Below are 22,737 nucleotides of genomic sequence, written 5' to 3'. Positions count from 1 at the left end.
GAGCCTTGACTATGCTTCGCTCGAGCCTTGGCTGACGGTTTTGCCACAGAAGGTGAAATTTCGACACGTTTAATACGTGTATCTTCTTGTAATGATCGCCGTATTTCGGTAACAATATTCTTGAACTGAATAAAGTTTAATCTCCTAACACACGAGGCGCAAACCAAATGTGGAAGGTTGTTTATATCTTGTCGCAACTCGTTGCCATAAACGACCTCCGCGTTTCGTAAAATGGTCTTATTCCTTTCACGAAAGGGATTTTTACTGTGCCCTGGATCAGCGACACAGTTACAACGTCTACAACGAGAAATAGCTGTCGATACCCAGTCAATCCCTTCGTTTTGTGTAGAGTTTCTTCGGCGGTCGAGACTCAAGATCGATTGAGTGAAATTTGACCGGATTCACCGGAATTTTTGACTCGTGTAATTTAATATTACTACATGTGTGATGCGTTTGACAACAGGATGTATTTAATTTCAATCCAAGATTTATTTAAGTTCATATTAGCGAAAAAGAAATCCAAACTTTTGCGAATTCTGTATGATCAAAACAAAATGATGGCCAATCTAAATTTCAATTTTAAATACAACTCCTCTGTCACCCCTCCCAGATAAGAATTTAAATTTACCACGCGAAATCCGCGTGACACGTGACCAGCCCCAACCAGGGTCTTTTCTCCCAACGAGTAGAGTAAAGACCCTGGGTACGAGGTTGCCTCGGACCCATCAAAGCTGCCATATAGACTAAAATGGCGGCTAAGAGTAAGAGTATGGATGAGTGGGACTTGTCGGAAAGATGTTATCGCTACGTAAAAATGGATTTTCCTCTACTGGATTATATGGAAGCATATTTGGCAAACCCATATGACAAGGAAGATAATCCTGAAGTAAATATTACATTATCAGAACTTGTAAAAATATAGCAGCTAGCTTTGCAAGGGTATTATACTATTGCGCAATGTTGCAATGTTTGATACTATGTGTTTATTTGATCAACAGAAGTATCATGTTTGTATAAAGCATTTAATATTAGCACTATTTAACAGAGAGCGGGAGAATATGGTGCATAGTGAAATGAAAATCTCATATAAAGACTTTAGATTATGAAACATTGAATCGACAATTCGACATGTGATACTGATACCATTTGTGCGCGAGAATGCGAGATACGGTCCGTCTTTGCGATAACTGCGATGTGTAACTGATATTTCATCCTTTGACAAGTAGAACTTGTGACTTAAATACACATTTGTACCTACTAATGCACAGTCACATGGTCTGATAGTGATAGGGGAAAATTGTAGATTAATTGCTTACTCCAGTTATAATTGTTTTATAAATAAAAAAATCTGATGTCTTCAGAAAACATTATAGTTATTAATCAATAATCATTGCTAAAGAGGTTGAGAAAGCAGTTTTATTCCACAGGGGCTGTGGAGCATATCAGAAAGTGGGAGGGAGGGGGGGGGGCTAAGTGCTAAATGTTAGCCAGTTACTGTCGGACTTTTATTTTGCAATACTTTTGGCTCCCAAGAAATAGCTAGGGTTGGGGGCCCCCTCAGCCCCTGCCCCCATCTCTGCAGTCCATGTTCAACTTTAATAAAACAACTTATATTATACATTCCATATATAACATGTGAATAACAATTGAATGCAAGCATATTTTATTTTTGATAATTGATTGATCATTAATTTGCCCATAATAATACTGATCAATACCATTTATTATTAACATTTGAATGTGGTGCCTAGCTGTAATAGTATCCAGTTGGGTTTGTGCATCAGTATAATCAGTTCATCCAAAACAATGTGGGCACATAAAATTAAAAATTACCTAAATTTTGCATGTTTCAAGTTTTTGTAGACACAGACTAGCTAATATTCACTTCAAATCATAGCAAACCAATATGTGAGTATGGTCTTGTGATGAGTTTTCTCTTTGTACATTACAAATGAATGAATAAATATGCCATATGATCATATCTATATAATTATGACAAAGTAATCCCAATGAACAGAGTGGTCATAAAACCTACTTCCACATATATTTTTATGTCTCTGTGCATATATATGTCATTTAAATATTGACTGTACATGATAGTTTTATTATTGCTGAAAATTTAACCTTACTATTTTATCTAATCCCTGACGATTTAATTCATACATACCTTTATTGCTTATATATGCAATAAAATGAAAATTGGGTCCATGAATTACCATCAACATGGTTCAGAGGAGGACTTTGTACAGTGGGGAAGGTGTAGTGCAGGCCAACCACCTGACCTGGGATTTAAAAATTACAGAAAAATTCTCAAAATGATCAATTACTCTCTAGATTGTCACAGTCCAGCAGAAATGACCAATTATATAGACCCTTGAGGGCACTAATATAATTTATGATTTGATGCTAATTACAGATATTTCGAATTTTAAAGTAAAAAAAAATCTGAAAATAAAAAAATGTTGAGAGGCAATAATATATGTTTCAAACAAGATGCAGGTGAAACTTTTTTGTGAAAAATGTTCAATCAATCTACATCTTTCAATCATACATTGACTCAGATGTTCTGTATTTTCCAAATTTGTTTTTTATGTACTTTACTTTTTTAAATTGTCAGGGGTTCTTTGGTAAATTATATACTGACAAATTTCATGGACCAGTGTTTGTATTCCATTGTTAATTACAGTCATAGAGCCCAATATGCAGGCTTTGTAGAGATATTTTGGCCCCTGGGGCATGAGTCAACACCGAAGAATTTGGTGTTTAAGACGTTTCAACTCGAAAATCTAATCGCTGGTTCACAACTGTGCATTTCTGTACCGTCATCAAAGAGAAACCTTTTGAATATATTTAAAAAGTTCAATTTTTGTTCTGAATACGCATTCTGCATTCTTTTGACAGCTCATCATACACATCAGATCTGACCGCTGTGAAATGGCCTTTTCAGGGTTCAAACGATTCGTTTTTACCTGTGCAAGCTTCAAATCTTTTGTGCAAGACATATTTTCTTGAATATTTATAAATCTTTTTTCTCACCAAGTTTGAAGACTAAGTATTGAGAATTGCGGCTAAGTCTATAGGTACCAATTTCCGCGGTGTTATATGGGTGAAGATCAATTTTCCTCCACGTTTTCTTGTACCTTCGACATTTTAAGTCCTGTTTTAGAGGCTCTATTTTGCCCACGCCAAATATCCCCACTTCTAGAGCCCTTGCATTGCAAACAGTAACCTCTCTTCAGGCATTTATACTTAACAATTATTGTATAAGATTAAACATGATAATATATAATGAATTACAGAGCCGAATTTTGTTGTTATATTCATATCATGTAAAAACCGAAAATTTAAAACAATGAACATTACAACTTTGTTCGCTCGAATCATAGACAATCCAAAAGTCTTTTGGATTGTCTATGCTCGAATTTATGTCGAGACTTTCCTGCTCGATACATTTCACACGTTATGACGTCACATATTGGACATGACGATTTCACACGTAGCTATTAGCCAATCAGAGACTGTGTGTAATTCTTTTAAATAAATAATATCAAATATTATTGGAGCGAACAAGATTGAACAAACAGATTTAAATAACGTTTTTTTAGGGTATCATTAACATGGGCACCAGCGAAAACAAGATCATTGCTGATATTGTGACTGCAAAAGTAAGTTTGGAATCATCCTTTGACAAGAGACCGTCTTTCAAACATTTCAATCCAAATTATAAGTTCACTTCAATTCGAGAACTGCAGAGAGTTCTCACAAGTTTAGACATTTATTATTATGATAGCGCAGATTTTCTCTTTTATTACAGTTGAATGAACAGAATGAATTCAAGGAAGAACACTCACATTATGGCGACTTTCGTGGAATGCCGAAGTTAGTGGAGTGCATTGTTTACCTTCACCCCTCTGAGTTCATTCTCTGCCGTCCTTTTCAATTGTCTTATCAACTTTTCAAGTTTAAACTGATTCATGATCCTTCTTTCTTATCCTAGATTTCGTGAATCTATGGCAAAGTTTTTCGAACGTTACATGAAGCCGTTGGAAAAAATCGATCCAGAAAACGTATGTAAAACTCAAATCAAATGCCTCGATTTAGGGCGCAATTTATTGTTAGCAAGGGCACTGTGACAGATGTGTTACTTGATTGCGTAACATTTCAGGAAAGTTAGCAGCAGGGAAATTTAATAGCAAACCTCTTATAAAATCAGGGACTTTAGCAATAGTGCTCTTTTTGTCGGCGCGATCGTCGGCCGTGAAAACAAAAACAATAAAAATGGACTGGCCCTGGCGTCTAGTTGGTTTCAAAGACATCCTCGTTCCCAGGTTTTCCGCATACCGCCTGTACCGAAACGGGGATGGAAAGAGAACGAAGATGGCGACCGGGTTATTGTTCCAGTTCACATGTATATGTAGAATTCACTACTGGATGAACAGCGAATGTCAAACGGCAAAATGAGAATGCCTACCCTTGTTTACAAAAACAACAATCTTGTATTTTGCCTCGCAAACTGACGATATTTTATATGTGTGCACAACATAAGTTTAGCCAACTGTGCAGGCGTTTGGTTGGAGGAAAAAATATTAGGCCGGATGTTTTCTTTGTATAACAAAATAAAAATGATACGTTTGCGTTTATAGATTGCTGTCTACAACGGTTGTGCTTCGATAGTTAAAGCTCTTTCCGCAACTATATTTAACCCTGGAGGTTTGTAGTTATACGACTATATAATTTATATCAATGTCTTATTGAATCAGTGTCTTTTTACGTCGGATTGTAATGTCCAAGCTAAAATACACCCTCCCAAGGTTAGAGACGCCATCTTACAGGGGGTGCAAAGACAATAGTGAATAGAAAATTCAATGGCGACATGCATGCATGCATGCAATGGCAACTGATACCCGTCATGACAGAATAATTATCACTCATGCATGTCGCCGTTGAATTCTTTATTGTATTTGCACCCCCTACAAGATGGCGTCTGTAACCTTGCAAGGGTTTATTTGTCCTCACTAAACTTAGCACTAATGCTTTGATGATCTTCAATATTTTCGATATTACCCAAAGCAGAGGCTGTACAAAGTTTTATTATATAATCTTTCGCCTGCGTACCGACATTCCCGCTAAAGGTTAGGGTATTGAGCTTACTAGAGTACCATATGATTACAATTTCAGACGTGGAAGAATCAAACCTTCTTGCCACCCGGAGACCACCATTTTCCATGTTTATCAAAAACAGATTTGTAATTATCGTGCCATTTCACTATTCCTCCATCATAGGCAGCATATTTAGTCGCTATGTAGTCATTGTTGAAATCTAGACAATCGCTGAGATTATTGACACAAACATCAGCACGATCCTCAACGTGACTGTCCGCCATATTGTCGTACGCGACTTGTCAAAATGAATAAGTCAAAATGAAATATTAGCCCCTTTGCGTTTGCCAAAGGAAGACAATCGCAACAAAAAATGTGAAAGTTCTTTCAAGTAGAACAATTTTTTTTTATCCTTTGAGAACTTGTGACAATTTTGACGAATCTAATGCTTCTTTTTTCATTCCCAGAGGCTATCCTAATGCCGACGCCGTATTATGCAGGATTCGAACAAGATTTATACATTGAAAACGAAATTGTTCGCTTTCCCGTCCATTTGTCAAGCGAGGTTAGCGTTCTGTGATGAATTAAGTTATCTACAGTGAAACATCATTGACCATATTAGGCACATTTGGTTGAAAGAAAAGTCGTGACATTTTCATATTAAGGTCTGTTCACACGATCCAATTTTGTTTAATCCAATTCACTTCTGACGTATGGAATATAGTCTGTTATTGATAAAGCAGTACTGCATTGGCTTCAGTGCATTTGCTGCCCATAAACATCATAAGACAACAGACTATAAGATATCCATCAGAAGTGAAACAAATTGGATCGTGTGAACAGACCTTCGTATAGACGTATCACCCCATTTATTCATCATTTTCACGTGATCACGTCGTCTTTGACGTTTACGTCCTCATGATAAATGTGCCTGGTATAGAGCACGTGTGACAGCAACACGATGATAACGTCGTTAATACACTAACTCAAATGAAAATGCTATTGTACTGCGGCATAGGGAGCGGTCCTTTTACTCACCGTGTAGTTATACCTTGTCCCGTTTTATAGTCACGGTTTAAGGTCACGGTTTTAGTCAAAATTACCAACTTTGAGGCCCTCAAAGTCAATGAAGATGAAATTTTCGACATCAAATATCCGGCGAAAGTTTTTAAAATCGTCTATAAACGATCTAAAAAGTCTGTTATCCCTAACATGACATATGTAGGCACTTTAATACGAAATTACCCTTGTTATTTCTATGTGTAATGAAATTCCCCGTGTTATCTCTATACAACAATGACCGATCAGAACACAGAAATTTAACTTAAGTTTCAACTCTTTCTCATTGGTGAAAATTACTTGTTCACGACAATGACGACCAGCTAAATTTCACAATGTGCTTGGATGTCATGGTGTCGCGAAAGTTATATGTACATTTTAAAAATGCTGTAATAATGACTATAGGTAGAGCATTATTTGTCTTTTTTAGCCTCATCCAGAGACCAACATGCCATTTGAAATTACAATGAAAGCTCTGGAAACAAGTTTTGCCAAGGCAACAGCACAGGTTGGATAATTAAAATTTAAATTAATCCAGCAGAGCTTTATAGCTGTGATCAAGTTCCAACTTTGTAATTTTTGGGTGAAGCTTGCGAGGAAATTTTGCGACACCCAAAGAGTTTCTATTTGAAATGAAAGAACCCATTTGATAGATACTAGCAAACCCGGAAATTCGAGCTACCAATTCATCGCAACCCCAGTCAGATGACTTGTAAATGGTAAAATCCGTCGCCATAGAAACAAGTGTTTCATACTTTATTGATATGCAAGTAGATATATATAATCTAAAAAACACATAATATAAAACGCTTGTATTCAGTGTGGCCGGTTGTTAAAATCGTGACTACAGTTTTTGGTAAATCAGTTAACTTGAAACACACGATTTTTATTATCGTTCTGTCAGAAATTAAACCTCTATAATTATATCCTGTATAACCAGTACAAATGATGATCGATATGCTTGCGGTGTAAAAATCTAACGTGCATTCATGGTAAAAGAAAATTTAGAGGAAAACAAACGTTTTTTATTTCTTCAAGCGCTTTCAAACGTTTTCTTCCAGGCCTATGAACTACCGAATTCATTATAGATAATGCTTGCTATACTGATTTATTTTTGTTTAAGAATCTCACAGTCCGCGGTCTCATGCTGTGTAATCCCCAAAATCCATTGGGAACAGTATATTCAGAGAAACAGATTCTTGAATGCATGGAATTCGCTGAGAGGTATGTGCGTGAACTTCCTTCATTCGTGAAAATTATATTATTACTTTAACTACCTTTAACGTATAATTATGTACTTTTAGACATTCCTTGCATATTATTGCTGATGAGATTTATATGTTGTCAGTCTTCAAAGAAGGTTCTTCTACGCAATCTGTATTGGCTGTAAATGGGTAAGTGTTCCTTGTACGGCGTAGGCAGGTTAGTTTTTTTTTCCTACAGCGCATGGTAAGATCTCAGGATATTCATGTCATGTCATCGATAGTTATACTGGTTATACGAACACATGAGACTGAGGGAAAGTTGTAAATGCCTGGAAATATCGCCAGTAGGCCATATTTGCTTAATTATCCTAGCCAGTCTGCCTGTATACCAACCTACCAGACTCGTGTTTTGAAGTATACTTATATACTCAGTTCTGCCCGACGGATTTCTTTTGCAAGCTATTGCAAAAGTTATTGCAAGCTATTGCATTAGTTCGAACGAAATAAGTTCATCGGACAGAACTGAATATATGAGTAAACACCACCACCCCCCTCCCACACCACCACCACCACCCCCCCCCCGAATGTCGTTCTAGTGTCAGCCCTGAATATAGTGCATACTCCATGTTTTAGTCCAATCAGTCCGGAACGATTACATGTGGTCTGGGGATTTAGTAAGGTAATCAGGCTTATTTTTAGCAAGGGAGTTTATTGTTCTTTTAAACAAAACAAATTTACTTGCATTGACGAATACTGAGCAGTCATTCAAATATATTTTGCATTAGCCAGTACATGATGAAGGCTGGTAAATCAATATGTTTTTCGTAATGATGATAACATTTCTCAAAAACTTGTTCGATTTAATTTTATTGCACACGATAACCAGATGGAATAAATAATCGTTTCAGGACTTTGGTTTATCAGGTGTGCGTGCAGGAGCTGTCTACACACGCAATAAAGATATCTTAGAAGCTCTACGTAGGATTGCTCCTTTTTACGCCATAGCTACGTTCCTTCAGGTATTATTAATTTTTTTAGCAACTTTTATTGGTCTTGATAATATTAAGTTCCTCTTCCACGCGATCTCGCGCCCATATTTTAGCCAATTAGCGAAAATTTGTCGAAATAAAAATCCATTTTGCAGCATTTCGGACAATTGTTATAAATTGACGTATACGAACACCAATATGGTTCCAATTACCTAAATCAAAATATAAAATAGGGATTATATATTTTGTTGTTCTCTATGAAACTAGTCGAAATTTTGTGATCATGTGTAGTTATATAAGTACCCGGCGAGCACAGCCTTATTTGGGTTTCTTATTTTCTTTTCTCTTTAATCGGGGGGGAGAGGGGAAAATCGGGGGGGAGAGAGACTCCGCAGTAACAGTTGACCAGTTTAACAGGTTTAACCAGTATTTAATGCGCGCGATTACAGTTTTCGCGAACCGCGCATTAAATACCGGTTAAACTGGTTTGCTTCGTACGGCTCTGCTCGCAGGGTAAGTTATAAGAACTATAGCTCAATAAATATTAGGAAATATAGTTTATTCGAGAGATATTAGGTTGTGTTTATCGAGAAATGAATTTTATTTGACAATTAGTCCTATAGGCCTTTCACGCAATTTCAGATGCCTTGGTTGTTATTTCCCATTCTCAGACATGGTGGCTGTGAATTCGATAATGTTTTTACGCCTGAGATATTTTTTCCCAGTGATCGCTGCCGGAGACATATCATTATTATTAGCGAGCTTAAAGTGAGGTTATATTCGATTCTGCCCATCTGTTCTATTTATAACAGTAGCAAAAGTTTAACTACTATTTGAAATTTCTCAAATTTGGCATTTTTTGTTTCCTGAAATCGTTGTTCACATTGAAGCTGAAGTATGGGAAAGCAAAATAGTGCATGTAAAATATTGTGTTTTGGAAAATGTAGGCTTTGAAATTAAAAAAGCATTTGTTCAATTGTGAACTATACCCGCGAAGTACTCGTCCGCGAAGTACTCGTCAAAACCCCGATACCAAATACCAATTTTCAATGGTATATTTTAGGTATTGATCAGGGCCTGTTGTAAGGAATTAGAACTAATGGCGTAAAGTTGTATTAGGGCCCCGACACATGCAAGCATGCAAGCAGGTTACGTGCATGAAGAATCAAGACTTGTAACAATGGCTCATTCTACAAGAAAATCAAGGTTCACTATACTTAGGCAAGCAAGGCGTCTACTGTGGTAATTGCCGCAATATTTATGTTACAAAAATCTCCTGGCCTTGTTAACGTATGTGTTCAGGTACCCCAAATATAAATCTAGAAAATTATTTATTGTTTTTCTACAGTTATCACTTTCGTATTTAAATCATTACTCCGGCGTCAGCGACGGAGTTGAAAATTCGCCCCGGTTTTTTTTTGGTTTTTTTTGTTTGTTTTTTTTGTTTTTATCTTTCGTCGTCGCAAGTGTGTAATGGCGCGAAATATACTAGTATTTAAAATGTGTATGTGACCGTATTTATCTACGTCCCAGTCTTATCTCCCAAGAGTTGTGGTGCACAGCTTTGGCTAATTTTCCAATGCGCGATTCGATTTCGCTCGCATGATACGGCAATTCCTTCAAGAGGAACAAATAAACCGTTCTTTTCATGCTGTTCGATTAAGTTTAGATTGAATTGGGGTAAGAATATATTTAATACATGTAGACCCGGTCCTATTTTAATAATATCGCTGCTATTTCGCCGTTTAACAAAATGATGTGGTCGTGTATGGGCGCGTTGACACGTCGCGTAGTTTGCACAGGATCGAAGATTTAATACAACTATATAGGCGCGAATTCCAAAGGCAAAGTGTAAGACGAAGCGAATGTATCATGCGGTTTATTTACATTTTTGAACAATTGAACTTTTATACTGCGATGTGCTTCTGAATTTCGCGATCGAACATTTAGGTTCGCAAGGCATCTAAATGCGAATATGTATGCAAAACAATACGCGAACTGTATTGTTTATGTTCAGAAGCTCTATATTGAAGACTGGCACGTGCGCCGGAGTTAACGCCAGAACGGCGTCTTGTTTATAATAAAATGTCATTTTTCTCATAACATGTTTACACCAATATGCATCTTATTTTTCTTCCAACAACAGGCAATGCTAGAAAACCTTGTAATTGATTATGGTATGTTTATACGAATTTTTTTTGTATTGTCTTTTGTGTATTTTTTTATATGCGCGAACATAGCTTTCTCTGGATTAGGCGTAAGAATTAGGCGTAAATTGAAGGGTCGCAGGGTTGGATCCAGCACTAGTGCACTAATTTGCATGACACAAGAAAACTGCTAAAAAGAACCACTTTGTTTTGTAATGCAAATTTGTGCACTAGTGTTGGATTCACCCCTGAAGGGTCGTGTAATAGCAGGAGGTAAATTGGAAAGGATGAGGGTGTTTTAAAGGATACAATATTAGAGGAATTATTAACAGGTGTGAAAGTGGAAATACGGCTAGGAATTGGAGAGCAAAATGGTTGTTAATCCTGCTACAGTTAGTTTTATCTCCTTTTTTAACGTGTGATAGACTGGTTGGATAAAGTTCTCATTCCAACGAACCACAAACGGTTACGAGAATGTCACAGAGTGATTACGGAGGCTTTGAAAAAAGAGAACATTCCTGTTGTGCCAAGCTGTTCTGGTCTTTTTGTATGGATTGATCTACGGCAGTATTTAGATACACAAAGTTTTGAAGCGGAGAAACGTCTAGGCGATATGATGTTAGAGAATGCTGTTTACATTAACGCAGGCAAAGTGTTTTGTTGTTGTGAACCTGGTTGGTATAGAGTAGTAATTGCTGATGATCCTGCAAAAATTAAAATAGGTAAGATCCTATGAAGTAAACTTATAGTTTATGCATGTCATTTTATTTTTAATATTTATTGTATTCATGATCATTTTGAAATCAATGGTGTTTCTTGCAATCTGATTTAAATCTGATTTTATCTGTTTAAAAATAGTGTGACTAATTCCCAAATCGCACTATTTTTGAGCATTAATCGCATCATCTATAAGCCAATAAAATTGAAGCTCTGCACCACAATAACCAATCAGATTCAGTATTTCAGTGTAACTATCCAATTACAGGAAAAAATGGCACAAAATTTTATTATTTTAAATTTTGGTGCTTGGGGCTTTGGACCCTTGGTACTTTCCCGGGAAACGGAATCGTAAACAAAAACGCAAACACACACGAATAATTATGATAACTCACAATTTTTAGGAACAATTTATATTAACACAATGCGGATAGTAAAAAACAAATTTCGAATAGACAAGACATCTTGAGAGTCAATAATATAAGATTCAAACAAGACAGTTAGACGCGGGTCGGTGACACACAGAGACTGTAAATTTTCGAATTATTTCAAAGTCATCTTCAGACAGAAAGAAGATTACTATGAAATAAAGTCGAAAATTTACAGTCTCCACCTGTGTCTTGTTTTAATCTTATATTATTGACTCACGAGATGTCTTGTCTATTCGGAATTTGTTTTTTATCATCCGCATTGTGTTAAAGTTGTTTGGGTTTTTGCATGTTTCATTTGTTGTTCTTCTCTATGGCACAAAATTTTGTAACAAGAAAGTAAAGGTGCACTATAACTATTCGTAAAAATTACGTGTTATTATAATTGTTCGTGTGTGTTTGTGTTTTTGTTTACGTTTTTCTTCTGGAGTCGCTCCAATCTCCGCAAAATCAACTCGCAATCTCGCTGCGAGTGTTGGCGTGTGATTAAAATAAACTGTCAAGCATTGTGATTGGATGAAATTACTCGCAGCGAGCTAAATTTAACGGAAAAGTGGCCTTATTCCTTGGAGGATTTTTGTAATTTTTTTTGAAGGTGGCTTTGATATTTAGTCATCACTTTTATTTTAATCCAATATTTTTCATAATTATTATAGGTATTGAAAGGGTTATTTCAACCTTGAAAAAGTTCAAAGCTTAGTGAATATGACAATATCAAGAAACTTTGTTACTATATACCTGCCGATATATCTTATATAGCTTATTGGTATATGCATTTAAAACAATATTGTTGATTATTGTATCTTGAAATAAAATATTAAAGTTAACAAGATGGTATATACATTTTTTTAATCCGATAGCTTAAGTGTTAACTTATAGAGTCAGGTAACTACTGTTATTTGTGTTGTGTCTGGTAACTACTGTTATTTGTGTTGTGTCTGATTATCTAATAACAAATGCCATGCATCATAATATACTCGTTGCCGTTTGTTTAAATTCGGAAGAATTCACACATTTTTCTCGATATATTTTTGCAAATAATTTTCTCGCTGCCTCTATTTGTTTATTGTTATAAAGCCTCGACTTCTAAGGGCTGTCTTCTACTTAAATTTTTTTCGTTTTTCGCCCTAATGATTTCTTTTGAAAGTAATTTTCCTATAGTTACTTAAAATATGTAAGCATAAACAGTATAAATTATATTAAACACAACATCCACCCGGTGTTGCACTGTTAAATGTTGCATCAACTATTGCGGGAAAATTGTCATTCGTGGATCGAAGCACGGCTGTTTTCTCCTGATACATGGTATTTACGAGAAAATAAACATTCGTGTCTTTGTGCATTAATTCACCTGTTGGGGAGCGGAATTTTCCTTGCATTCTTGACGTCATAACCAGGTCGTAAGGTGGAAGAGGTATGTGCAAAGTCTGTGACCAACCGAAGCAGGAGCGTACCATCGAAAGGCAACATTGCAGGAGACTGACCACAAATGTTCCTGCTGCTAGACTTTGGGGCGTTGGGGTTAGAAATTTTAGCCCCAGAAACTGTTGCTTAAGATGTTGTCATGATATGAGTTGATGGCTGCTGCACATTTCGGCAATTACCTCGGAAAATATACAGGGTGTCCCAAAAAATAAGCAACCACTTAAATATGCAGAAAATTAATACAGCTCTAAAGCGCAATAGATAAGCACTTCTGGGAATTGAAAATGATTTTTAATCCTTCATTTACAATGCTAAAAGTCACTTTAACTGAACTATGGTGCAAACCCGAACAATATTAATATTCTTGCATATTTAAGTGGTTGCGTTTTTTTTGGGACACCCTGTATACACAATTGTCAATATGAACAAACCTGGGCGATATTGCGTAGCACGAATGGGTAAGGATGCTGCTGACATCATAGTTTCCGTCACGAATTAAGACATATGAATTATATTGCTCTGCATGACACTTTGTAGGTCTCGCCGTCTCATATTTCAACAGATTTCTTCAGACAGCTTGCGTCGGGGTAATTCAGTCTTGTTTCTTCGCCAGTAATTCACAGGCCATCTTCACATTCTTGATGTGTTTAGACGCCAGTGCTGTCCTATATCTCTCAATTATTTGTAAGTATTCATTACAATATGCTGACTTTAGTCTAGGCTGAGTCGCAGCACATGTGTTACAACCAAGTGCATCCACGTGTAGAATAAGTTTGTTTTAAGTAATGTTGTACCTCAAAAGCATGTGAAATATTTGCCATCTATCTGCTGCTAGTGTAGCGGTTGTTATGATAAAGGCAATGACACAGGAAAATTCCTATATTAATTTCATTGCAGTCAATTTGATCGCTTCACTCGATGATCCTTTGCCTACAGCGCGAATACTCAAGTCCAAGTGCGGTCTATAACGTATATCAGATCTTGGATATTTACATACATCTGTAGGTTGACCCTTTAAGCTAAGAAAGTAAAGTGTCTTCTGTGAAAATCGTATAGATTACGATGAAACTACGCATATTGGCTAAATAGTATTTGTAAAATACAAGGGTTACGTTTCACTTTCCAGCCGGCAGTGGTTTCGGCAAGAAATATGACACCGTTGACCTAGCTTGTCTATTGCGGGGGTTTTCGACACATGAATAAAACTTATATCTGTATATATGCTAAGATACATAACTTATTACTGGGAAAATTTCAGTATTCTTCTCCCTTCATTCGTTTTAAATTAAACGGAAATTGTGGTTATAATTTTGGCAATAGCTAACAATTGTGATTTCATGATCAGTCTTGTATTTGCTTAGTTTAGTCAAGTATGACAACTTCAAGCATTGATAGTGATACACTGATGCTACAATATTTTCCCCACGAATCATTCATGCAAGGCACATTGAAATATGCCTTTAATATGCATAGATTTAAATGAATTTTGGGGCTTAATTTACTTTTATATACGCAAAACTGAGTTCAGTCAAATTTGGATTAGATCTTGTCCAAAATAACCAAAATAAGTTACAGATGTCTCACGAATTCCCCCTGCAATCACCGAATCCTAAAACGTAATACTTGTTAAATAAACTTTTTCGCAAGAAGCCGGCTTTAATCTAAACGCAAACCGATGGAAAACCAAGCATGAAATAGGACAAGATGGGGTAGCTATACAAAGCAATTTCATGATTGAAAAACTGTAACAGACTAACACATGTAACATATGGACAACCCGATATCATTTCCATACATACTTACACAAAAACTTGCTGCTATAATACAGGGTGTATAAAAAAATTCGAATCGAAATTTTGCGTGTAATAATGCAAAATATATTTGAAAAATTTGGTTGATTTTTACACCATTGTTAAAGTCATTTATTTTTCTTTCAAATGACACGTTGTACGTGTAGTTTTGTTGAAAGATGAAGAAGTACTGGTTCGACAAAAAAAGTTCATAAAAATCACCATTTTCCGCCGATGGGAACTGGACGTTTGTTTTATTGAAATTTAGTCCCAAAGGGCTTTAAAATCTAATCATTACTGAAAACTAAAACGCAAATTTATCGCAAAAATTCTGCTTATTCAATGTTCAACGATAGAAGTTTGAAGAACACAATGCCTCTATTAATTAAATTTGCATTTTCTTTTGTCTGGAGGTCTCATCTCGAATTCCAATCGGCGGAAAAATTTGATTTCGAGCAACAATTTTTAAAAGACGATAACTCGGCCAGTTTTGGTCGTGTCGATATAAGAACGGTATAATCGTAAACTAAATATGCTAATCTTTGTTGCCATATAAAAGTTATATCGTTTACTTTAGTATTTTATACACAGCAGCTTGTCAAAGTTGGATTCGAATTTTTTTATACACACTGTACATGTTATTCTTATGCATGACTAGTTTCTTTCCTGTACACATGAGTATATGTGTTACACGACCTATTGTCGTGTTGAGCAGCTATGCTCCTTTGCAGATGGTGTACAGTAGTAGACATGCACACTGCACAAAAAATGCGAGGCGTTAATATAGTTAAAAGTTACAATAATACACATGGCCCCAGTAGACCTATTGGGTCTACTCGGGCCAGGTGTAGACCTATTGGGTCTTAAAACGTGCCCCTGATTTTGGTTAGTCGATTTTTCCGTGATATTGCAGACAAGCTAGTCCAGTGTCATTGCCTGGCCAGAGTAATGGCGGACACAAAGGTTCCGATTGAAGTGGGTTACTATTTGCTTATACTATGCTGGGCCAACTCACCTATATATGGGGGATAGTGGTCATGCAACCTGCTCTTAGGCTTCGTTAAAACAAGTGGGCAGCCCTAGCTTTGTCCATAAAATGCAGTGCACATTTTCTGCGATATCCAGCAATTGACCGAGAAAAAATATTTCGCTTTGATTATGCTACATGGGCATATTTTTGTCTTTCAAAATTAACTTTTGAAACAAAAGATGAAAAATCTACAAGAATCCGCATTGTTTTATTCATATTTTATTTCATTCGACTCCACATGCCGGAATGTGTTCATATGTGTGAGGCGACCGGTGTGAAAATCTCCGACACTAATGCCAGGGGCCTATTGCATGTATGAAAACATTGTTTTAACTATGGTTAGTGACAGAATTGGCGAATGAGAGTGGTGTATTTCTGAGTTAATTACGAATTAAATACACAAAATGTATTTAAGAGTTTTATACAACTGGCGCCAGCGGTGAAAGCTCGGTTTATCCATCTTCGTTCTTCTGAAAAACATTTAATATTCAATTTATTTGCCTCAGTTTCATTGTGTCTTCGAAATTCGCAACAGATATCTTATTGAAGGGATTGTTTTTACTGCTATGGCATGCAAAAAAATGTATTGATTACATTTTATTCAGTCTCGGCCCACATCAATCATTCTAGCAGCGGCACTGTCAATGACAAGCCGAGAGTTACCTGAATGCTACAAGGTATCCTCATCTTGTACTTCCGTTATAGGCATAACTCAGACAAGACGTACCGGATTTTTTTTGACATCCAGGAAAAGATATCCTTTCCCTTTAATTTGACAACATGAAGTTTACGTACATGAAAACGTGGGTATTTGCGGCGATTTCAATACGATTTTTTATTGATGGTTCAGAAGAATTCTTCATCGCACCAACAGCCTGGTATTACATCAAGTCACTTGGTGAAACCGTGACATTCCTTGGTCTTGTTCTTTCTGCGTATCCAGTTGGTGCACTTTTGACCGGCTCCATCGTTGGAAAATTGGCGGACAAATTTGGACACATCAAATTTATCATTGTCATGAGTTTGTTCATGAAGGTCGTCGCTAATTTGATATATGCAATTCCATTCTCGCCATATTTTCCTCTGGCTGGAAGATTATTAAGTGGGCTTGTCGATGGATCTGCTGGAGTATATTTGGGACAAATGATTTTGTACACCCCAAAGAGACATGTTGCCCAAGTTTGCATTATTTATGATGGAATGTTCACACTCGGATCTCTTTTTGGTCCAACAGTAAGCGTATTTTTGACATTTAATATAAACATCTTCGGATGGAAGATTGACGCTGGTAACTCACCAGGAATCGTCCTGGCGCTTATATGGCTTGTGTTGTTTGTAAATGCACTGTGGTTTCCGAAGGAGTTAGGAACCAAAAGAGTCACGGATGATGATGAAGAGGATAATAGTGAAGATAACGGAAATGACGTTTTGGATAAGCAATATTCACCTCAAACACAAAGATATGGTTCTCACTCTACGGTGTTTCTGTTGCTTTACCTAATAGTTCTGGCACTTTTTTGCTCCACAACGGTGACGTTTTATGTTCCATTGCTCGCACAAGAGCATTTTCATCTCCAATTTCTCCACGTTAAATTACTTTTCCTCGTTAGCTCTTTATTCTCGATGGGTTTGTTCATTATATTTTACGCCGCTGCACAATATTGCGGGGAAACACGTCTGTTGATCGGAGCAATGTTAATGCAGGTCTCCGCTATTTCAATGTTGACGTATTTTGCTTTTGGTTGGGACCGTATGTTTGGTGTTTACGGGGGTTACATACTCATTCCATACATTTGTCTCGGAATTCCGTATTATTCTTTTTCCTTGTGTGCTTCGCTCTTGTCTAAAGTTACAGATCCAAAGGATATTGGATTTTATCAGGGCAGCTCATTCGCTGCATCTCATTTAGGGTTTCTGCTAAGCCGTACAGTTTCGTCCTTTATTTTCAATAAGACGCGTCTCTTGTGGTTTTGCTTTGCATTGTTTTTGTCCTGGACCTTGGGAATTGTCTGGTTTGCCTATGAATATCGAAATCTAAAGCGAGCAAAAATGAAATGATAAGAACGAAACCGCCCATTTTTATTTTAAATTTATAATATGTTTGTAATATCCCCTTGGAATCGTACATTGATGTCCAATCACGCCTACGCATATGTTCTCTGATGACAATGAATGGCCTGCTATTTGAAGTTACATACGCATTTACATAATTTCATGTCATTATGTCATATTTTACGAAATATAGAGAATTTCTCGATGTCCTATCAAGACGTTTTCTTGAATACGTAACCGTAAATACTTTTTGCAATAAAAGTACTAAGCTACGGTCATACACATATTGAAGGCAATAATGAAATGTATATTATATCATGACCAGAAATATATTGTATCATGGCTAGTGTATATTTAGTTGTTGCTAACGTTGTTGCTAAGGAGGCATTGATCTAGCCAATCACCGCTTGGCTTAGCATCTGCGGGACTTGAATTTGCCCCCCATTAGCGCGCTCCCTTTTTGGACTGATGTTTTCGATACTAATGCCTCATCTAGTGTTAATTATTCATAATCTCTATGCTTTAATTAACATGAAATCTCTGTGGTAAACAGCGCACGTATAATCAGCTGTTTTCCACTTTGCGAAATCATGCGCGCGAGGTGGAATTAGATCTTGTTTTTGTTGCAATTAAATTTGCTCCAGAGCTTAGGAAATAAAGAAAGCTCAAGCTACGGACAGAAAATTCGGCAAAGTCGAAAACAGCCTTCATATCTTCGGTCGTTTTGCACTCTGCGGTTCACCAACATCGAATATATCCAGCGGGTAAATATTGAATGAAGCAACCATTCCCACTGATCTCGTGTTGTATTGTGGTGATTTTATTAGCACGTTAATAATTTTAATCCTACTTAATTTACCTGTTTCCTGCTGGGTTTTCATGGTGACTAAGTTCGGATAACTGATGACAATCTCCATCCATTTGACATGCCACATATGAAATGGCAGTACTGAATACCTGACTGCTGGGCAATAATTTTGAATGCTGACTAGCAGTTCGTTAGTTTGATTGAACGATCGAAATGTTAATGCTCGTATAGCTTGGAAATCTTGCTTGGAGGTCTCAACGATGTTTTTAGAACAGATGGTTGATTTTTTATTTTGGTGCGTGCTATGGTTGTTGGCAGAGGTGCGCTGCTCATATCAAGAAGTTTAGGAAGAAGATAACTTTGAATATGAACAATTTCTTGTAGGATACGAGGAGAACCTCGAAGCGGAATTGCATGACCCACGCGATTTCGACGCCATTGAAAACGATATTTCTGTTGATGAGCATTTCACTTGGTTTTTGCCACACAAAACTCTTCGAGGTCCGTTATTGCCGTCGATTATTCTAGGTCTTCAAACAGTTGCTTCAATAATGTTATCTGCGATTTTTATAAGCATTTTCGCTGGTATTTTTGCCTATCTGGACATTGAAACAACTGATAAATGTATCGGCATCGTGTACTACTCAAACACCTCTGTTCCAGTTGAAGTTATGAAGTGGCAATTAATTGGCGAATCATTTCCAGTAATGCTACTCAATTTTTGGTTCCCGGCAACAATCGCCTTATTATTCGGCGGCACAGTATTCCTCAGAAGGCATAAACCTTTACTGTACATTGGTTTAATTATGGGACTTTTGGTTGTGATATACAAGGCATACTTATTTATCTTCTCTGCCGGTCCTAATTTTATCGATTCGTACAAGAGATATCCTGTGAATTTAATATTCTTACTTGGTTTGGTGTTAAGTTGTCTCCAAATTTCGCACGCAACGAAACAGTCGAGAAAAAGCATAATCGTCAGGATTGGGCTGACGTTTGTTTTCTCCTTGGCTATGGCAATGTCGTATCGCTATATATTTGTTCCTTTTTTCAATGAACAAACAAGTGAAGTTTACAAAGCTTTGATTGCGGCTATTATTCCTCTCTTTTCCCTGTTTCCAGTTGCTATTACGAAGTACGTCGTGTTGTGTCACTCTACTGGCATTGCGAGTCCCGAATCGTCGTATATTCTGGTTTACTTCAACTATTTAGCTCCTGTCGCCTTGTACCGGATGATGCAAGCCGAGCTAACAGAGTTGAAATATTTTATTGCGTTTTCTTTATTGCACGGAATATTTTATATCCTTGCTCAGGTAAGCCTAAATTATACAATATATTCTCGATACTGCACGGTAACGTTTCAAAAGTTCTATGTATTAATTGAAATTTTCAACAATTAGTTATCATTGATTATTGATTATTTAATTTTGTTTATCATGATTATTTGTTCCATCGTTATTATCGCTACTCTGGTTTTAATAAATGAAAGTAATCACCACACAAAGATTAACTTTCACGACCCAACGTTTCGACACTCCGGTCTAGTGTCTTTATCAGGGGGATTATTTGTTCATTACACGGCCTAATGAAAAGCAACAATTCAGTTGTAAATATTGTATTGTTGATTAGTCACCATGCATGTATAAAGATGTTTTAATAAAAAATCGAAAATATTGACCATCAAATTATAACATTCAAGGTTCGGTTAAAACGTGTTTGCTAATTTTGCATGCATATATAACTATATTGCTTTTCGTATTAAGCTCAGAAGAGATCGAGCATTTTGAGCTTAAAGTGCACGATTATAGCCCGTTTCCCACTAGGCGAATTTATTCGCGTTATAGGAAGCGATATGGGAAAAATTCTCGTGGAACTGCTTCCTGCTGCAGTTCGCGCGAGTAACTTAGCTTAGTGGAAAGTGCTTATTTCTCCCGCGTACTGAGTACAATAACTAATAATTATAAGAAATTTTAAGCAATGTTTTTAAATTTCTCAACTGAATTTCCTTTACTTACCACATGTAGCTAATTACCAGCAGAAATGCAATTGAACTATTATTTGAGTCATATTTGAATAAAACAACAATATCGACTACAATCATGACATAACATGTGGAGCTTCCCGCTCATGATATAAACTGACACATGTCCAATTATTGCTGCGTAAATACGGTCGCAGAGCTTGATTATCTGTCAAAATTCTTTGAGACCATTCTAAAACAGTACTTTGGAGTTTATACGGCTGGCATAGGTAGCACAAGCGGTTATTTTATTACAGTTGTTTTTTTAACTTATTGTACTCAAGGCAGCAGGGGGCACAAACATTGCTGCAAGTTTGAAGATTTGTCACAATTGTTTGCTCGAGTTGCTTGAGATCGTAACCTAAAACAAAATTTAAACTAAACTATATATATGCACTGGACTCTGATGAAATGGTATACAGAAATAACCCCAATTTTCCTGACAAAGTACTAAAATCGCTAGCACATAATCCTTGTACGTCGCTTATAATTTATTGTCATGCAGGGATATCAACGTGTCTCCCGTCGCATGCCTGCAAGTTTCAGTGTGCTGTCGAATAAACTTGAAGATATACCTATATTTCCTTTTTATTAACTATATTATAAAGATAGTTTTGTTTAAAGCCGGTTTTAACGTTTGGGGTATTATTTGTATCTCTCTAGCAATTAATAGTTGTCTGAATGAATATAAATATCTTGTCATCGAATATTATTAATATAGATTCGACAATCATTTCAATATGTTAAATAAATTTTAAAAAAAATGAGACCGAGGGGAAATATTTTTCTATCCGACCGACCAAAACGGTAAATAAAGTATTTATTTTTTACAAGGAGCGGCGTTCGGTCTTATACTATCATTGCGTGGTCAGACTCAGCAATGGTGACAAAAACATAAGCAATTAAAACCTCATTTGTTTAATTCACTTCAATTTATCGTGTTAATTTGGCCCATATAGCTAGTTTAAAATAAAGAATATATCTTTAGAAAAACAAATACGCTTTAATTCGCTCGAGCATAGAAAATAGGATTCCGGAACGTGGACAGATATTGTAAAATTCCACCTGCGGCTACAGCCAATCAAATTGCAGGAATGACTAGGATTCCGCCCGCTGCTCATTTGTAAAAAAATGTAATATAAATTACAATGGTGTCGACTGTCGAAGATATTTGCTATGATTATTTTAACGAATGAAAAACTCCTCCAAAAATGAATCTATAGGGTAACCAATTTTAAGGTAATGTTTTGCAGTTTCAAACTGTGCGGATCTGACGTGGGATCAGTGACCTAAATCCAATTATATGGAAAGCTTATATCCATAAATAGCCTTAATGCTTATAGCTGTACTGAATTCGATGAAAATTTAACTTTATGGTTAAAAATTTTACTTTTAGGTGACTCGTCATTTTCGTGAAAACGTATGGGGCCGTGCAGTAAGACAACTTGAGAGACATCAATGGAGACCAGTGCCTTATCGCTCACCACGTAACAGAAGATTACAAGCAGACCTTGAAATACAAGAAATGTTGTCTCAATTTGGAACCCTCATTTTGAGTCAAGTTTATATGGTGCTTTATCGGTTCAGCACTTTTGATGTTGCCTTAGACGATGAAATCAGGCGAATTTCTTCTCGTATTGCTATTAGTTTAGCGATCGAATTTGTATTCGCCTGGCTTTCAACTTTGATTCAGATTTGGTTATATAATATTGCCATCAAAACCGTCTGGTTCGGATACTGGCGACGACATTTACTTGCAAATGTTTTAATCGCCGTGGCGGTGGTCTCGTATTTTTCGCCCGTTTTACTAAGCGTATTTATGTCTCGTGTTGAAGGCTCAAACAATGAAGGAAATTCCTTACGAAACTGCACAATATCATTTACATATCATAAGTAAGTCTTTAAGGTTATGAAATATAAAGTTTAGTTTTCCTTAGCCCGATCCAAATTTCACATCGAGTGGACGG

At 36.5% G+C, this 22,737-nt stretch overlaps 3 protein-coding genes across 3 annotated transcripts; all 3 read left to right on the top strand.

Annotated features, from left to right (window-relative positions):
• The first annotated feature begins 743 nt into the window (after positions 1-743).
• LOC114533301 (1-aminocyclopropane-1-carboxylate synthase-like protein 1) lies at positions 744-12,441 on the top strand. The gene is made up of 14 exons (XM_028554811.1): positions 744-886; positions 3,606-3,665; positions 3,815-3,879; positions 3,998-4,067; positions 4,644-4,710; positions 5,568-5,665; positions 6,590-6,667; positions 7,283-7,383; positions 7,464-7,553; positions 7,998-8,043; positions 8,273-8,383; positions 10,500-10,530; positions 10,926-11,222; positions 12,302-12,441. The coding sequence occupies exons 1-14, from the start codon at positions 749-751 to the stop codon at positions 12,343-12,345; spliced, it is 1,296 nt and encodes a 431-aa protein (XP_028410612.1). The 5' UTR covers positions 744-748; the 3' UTR covers positions 12,346-12,441.
• Positions 12,442-13,470: 1,029 nt separating this feature from the next.
• On the top strand, positions 13,471-18,210 carry LOC114533344. Its single transcript, XM_028554855.1, has 3 exons — positions 13,471-13,528; positions 13,608-13,754; positions 16,596-18,210. Exon 3 carries the CDS (start codon positions 16,671-16,673, stop codon positions 17,946-17,948), a length of 1,278 nt encoding a protein of 425 aa, XP_028410656.1. The 5' UTR covers positions 13,471-13,528; positions 13,608-13,754; positions 16,596-16,670; the 3' UTR covers positions 17,949-18,210.
• A 692-nt stretch (positions 18,211-18,902) lies between these two features.
• On the top strand, positions 18,903-22,667 carry LOC114533330. Its single transcript, XM_028554837.1, has 2 exons — positions 18,903-20,063; positions 22,167-22,667. The coding sequence occupies exons 1-2, from the start codon at positions 19,302-19,304 to the stop codon at positions 22,665-22,667; spliced, it is 1,263 nt and encodes a 420-aa protein (XP_028410638.1). The 5' UTR covers positions 18,903-19,301.
• The last annotated feature ends 70 nt before the right edge of the window (positions 22,668-22,737 follow it).

The sequence above is a fragment of the Dendronephthya gigantea genome, unplaced genomic scaffold (assembly GCF_004324835.1).
Source record: "Dendronephthya gigantea isolate DGI-Jeju-01 unplaced genomic scaffold, DenGig_1.0 000089F, whole genome shotgun sequence".
Classification (NCBI taxonomy): domain Eukaryota; kingdom Metazoa; phylum Cnidaria; class Anthozoa; order Malacalcyonacea; family Nephtheidae; genus Dendronephthya; species Dendronephthya gigantea.
This window is presented reverse-complemented; position numbering and strand designations above follow the sequence as displayed.

What these genes read in the sequence shown, in the direction of transcription:
- LOC114533330 (XM_028554837.1), top strand. Translation starts at nt 19,302, where the DNA reads ATGTTATCTGCGATTTTTATAAGCATTTTCGCTGGTATTTTTGCCTAT. An exon ending in TATTTTATATCCTTGCTCAG is followed by an intron (nt 20,064 to 22,166) that starts GTAAGCCTAAAT and finishes TTTTACTTTTAG; the next exon opens with GTGACTCGTCATTTTCGTGA.
- LOC114533301 (XM_028554811.1), top strand. Translation starts at nt 749, where the DNA reads ATGGCGGCTAAGAGTAAGAGTATGGATGAGTGGGACTTGTCGGAAAGA. An exon ending in AAAAAATCGATCCAGAAAAC is followed by an intron (nt 4,068 to 4,643) that starts GTATGTAAAACT and finishes TTGCGTTTATAG; the next exon opens with ATTGCTGTCTACAACGGTTG. An exon ending in CCATAGCTACGTTCCTTCAG is followed by an intron (nt 8,384 to 10,499) that starts GTATTATTAATT and finishes TTCCAACAACAG; the next exon opens with GCAATGCTAGAAAACCTTGT.
- LOC114533344 (XM_028554855.1), top strand. Translation starts at nt 16,671, where the DNA reads ATGAAGTTTACGTACATGAAAACGTGGGTATTTGCGGCGATTTCAATA.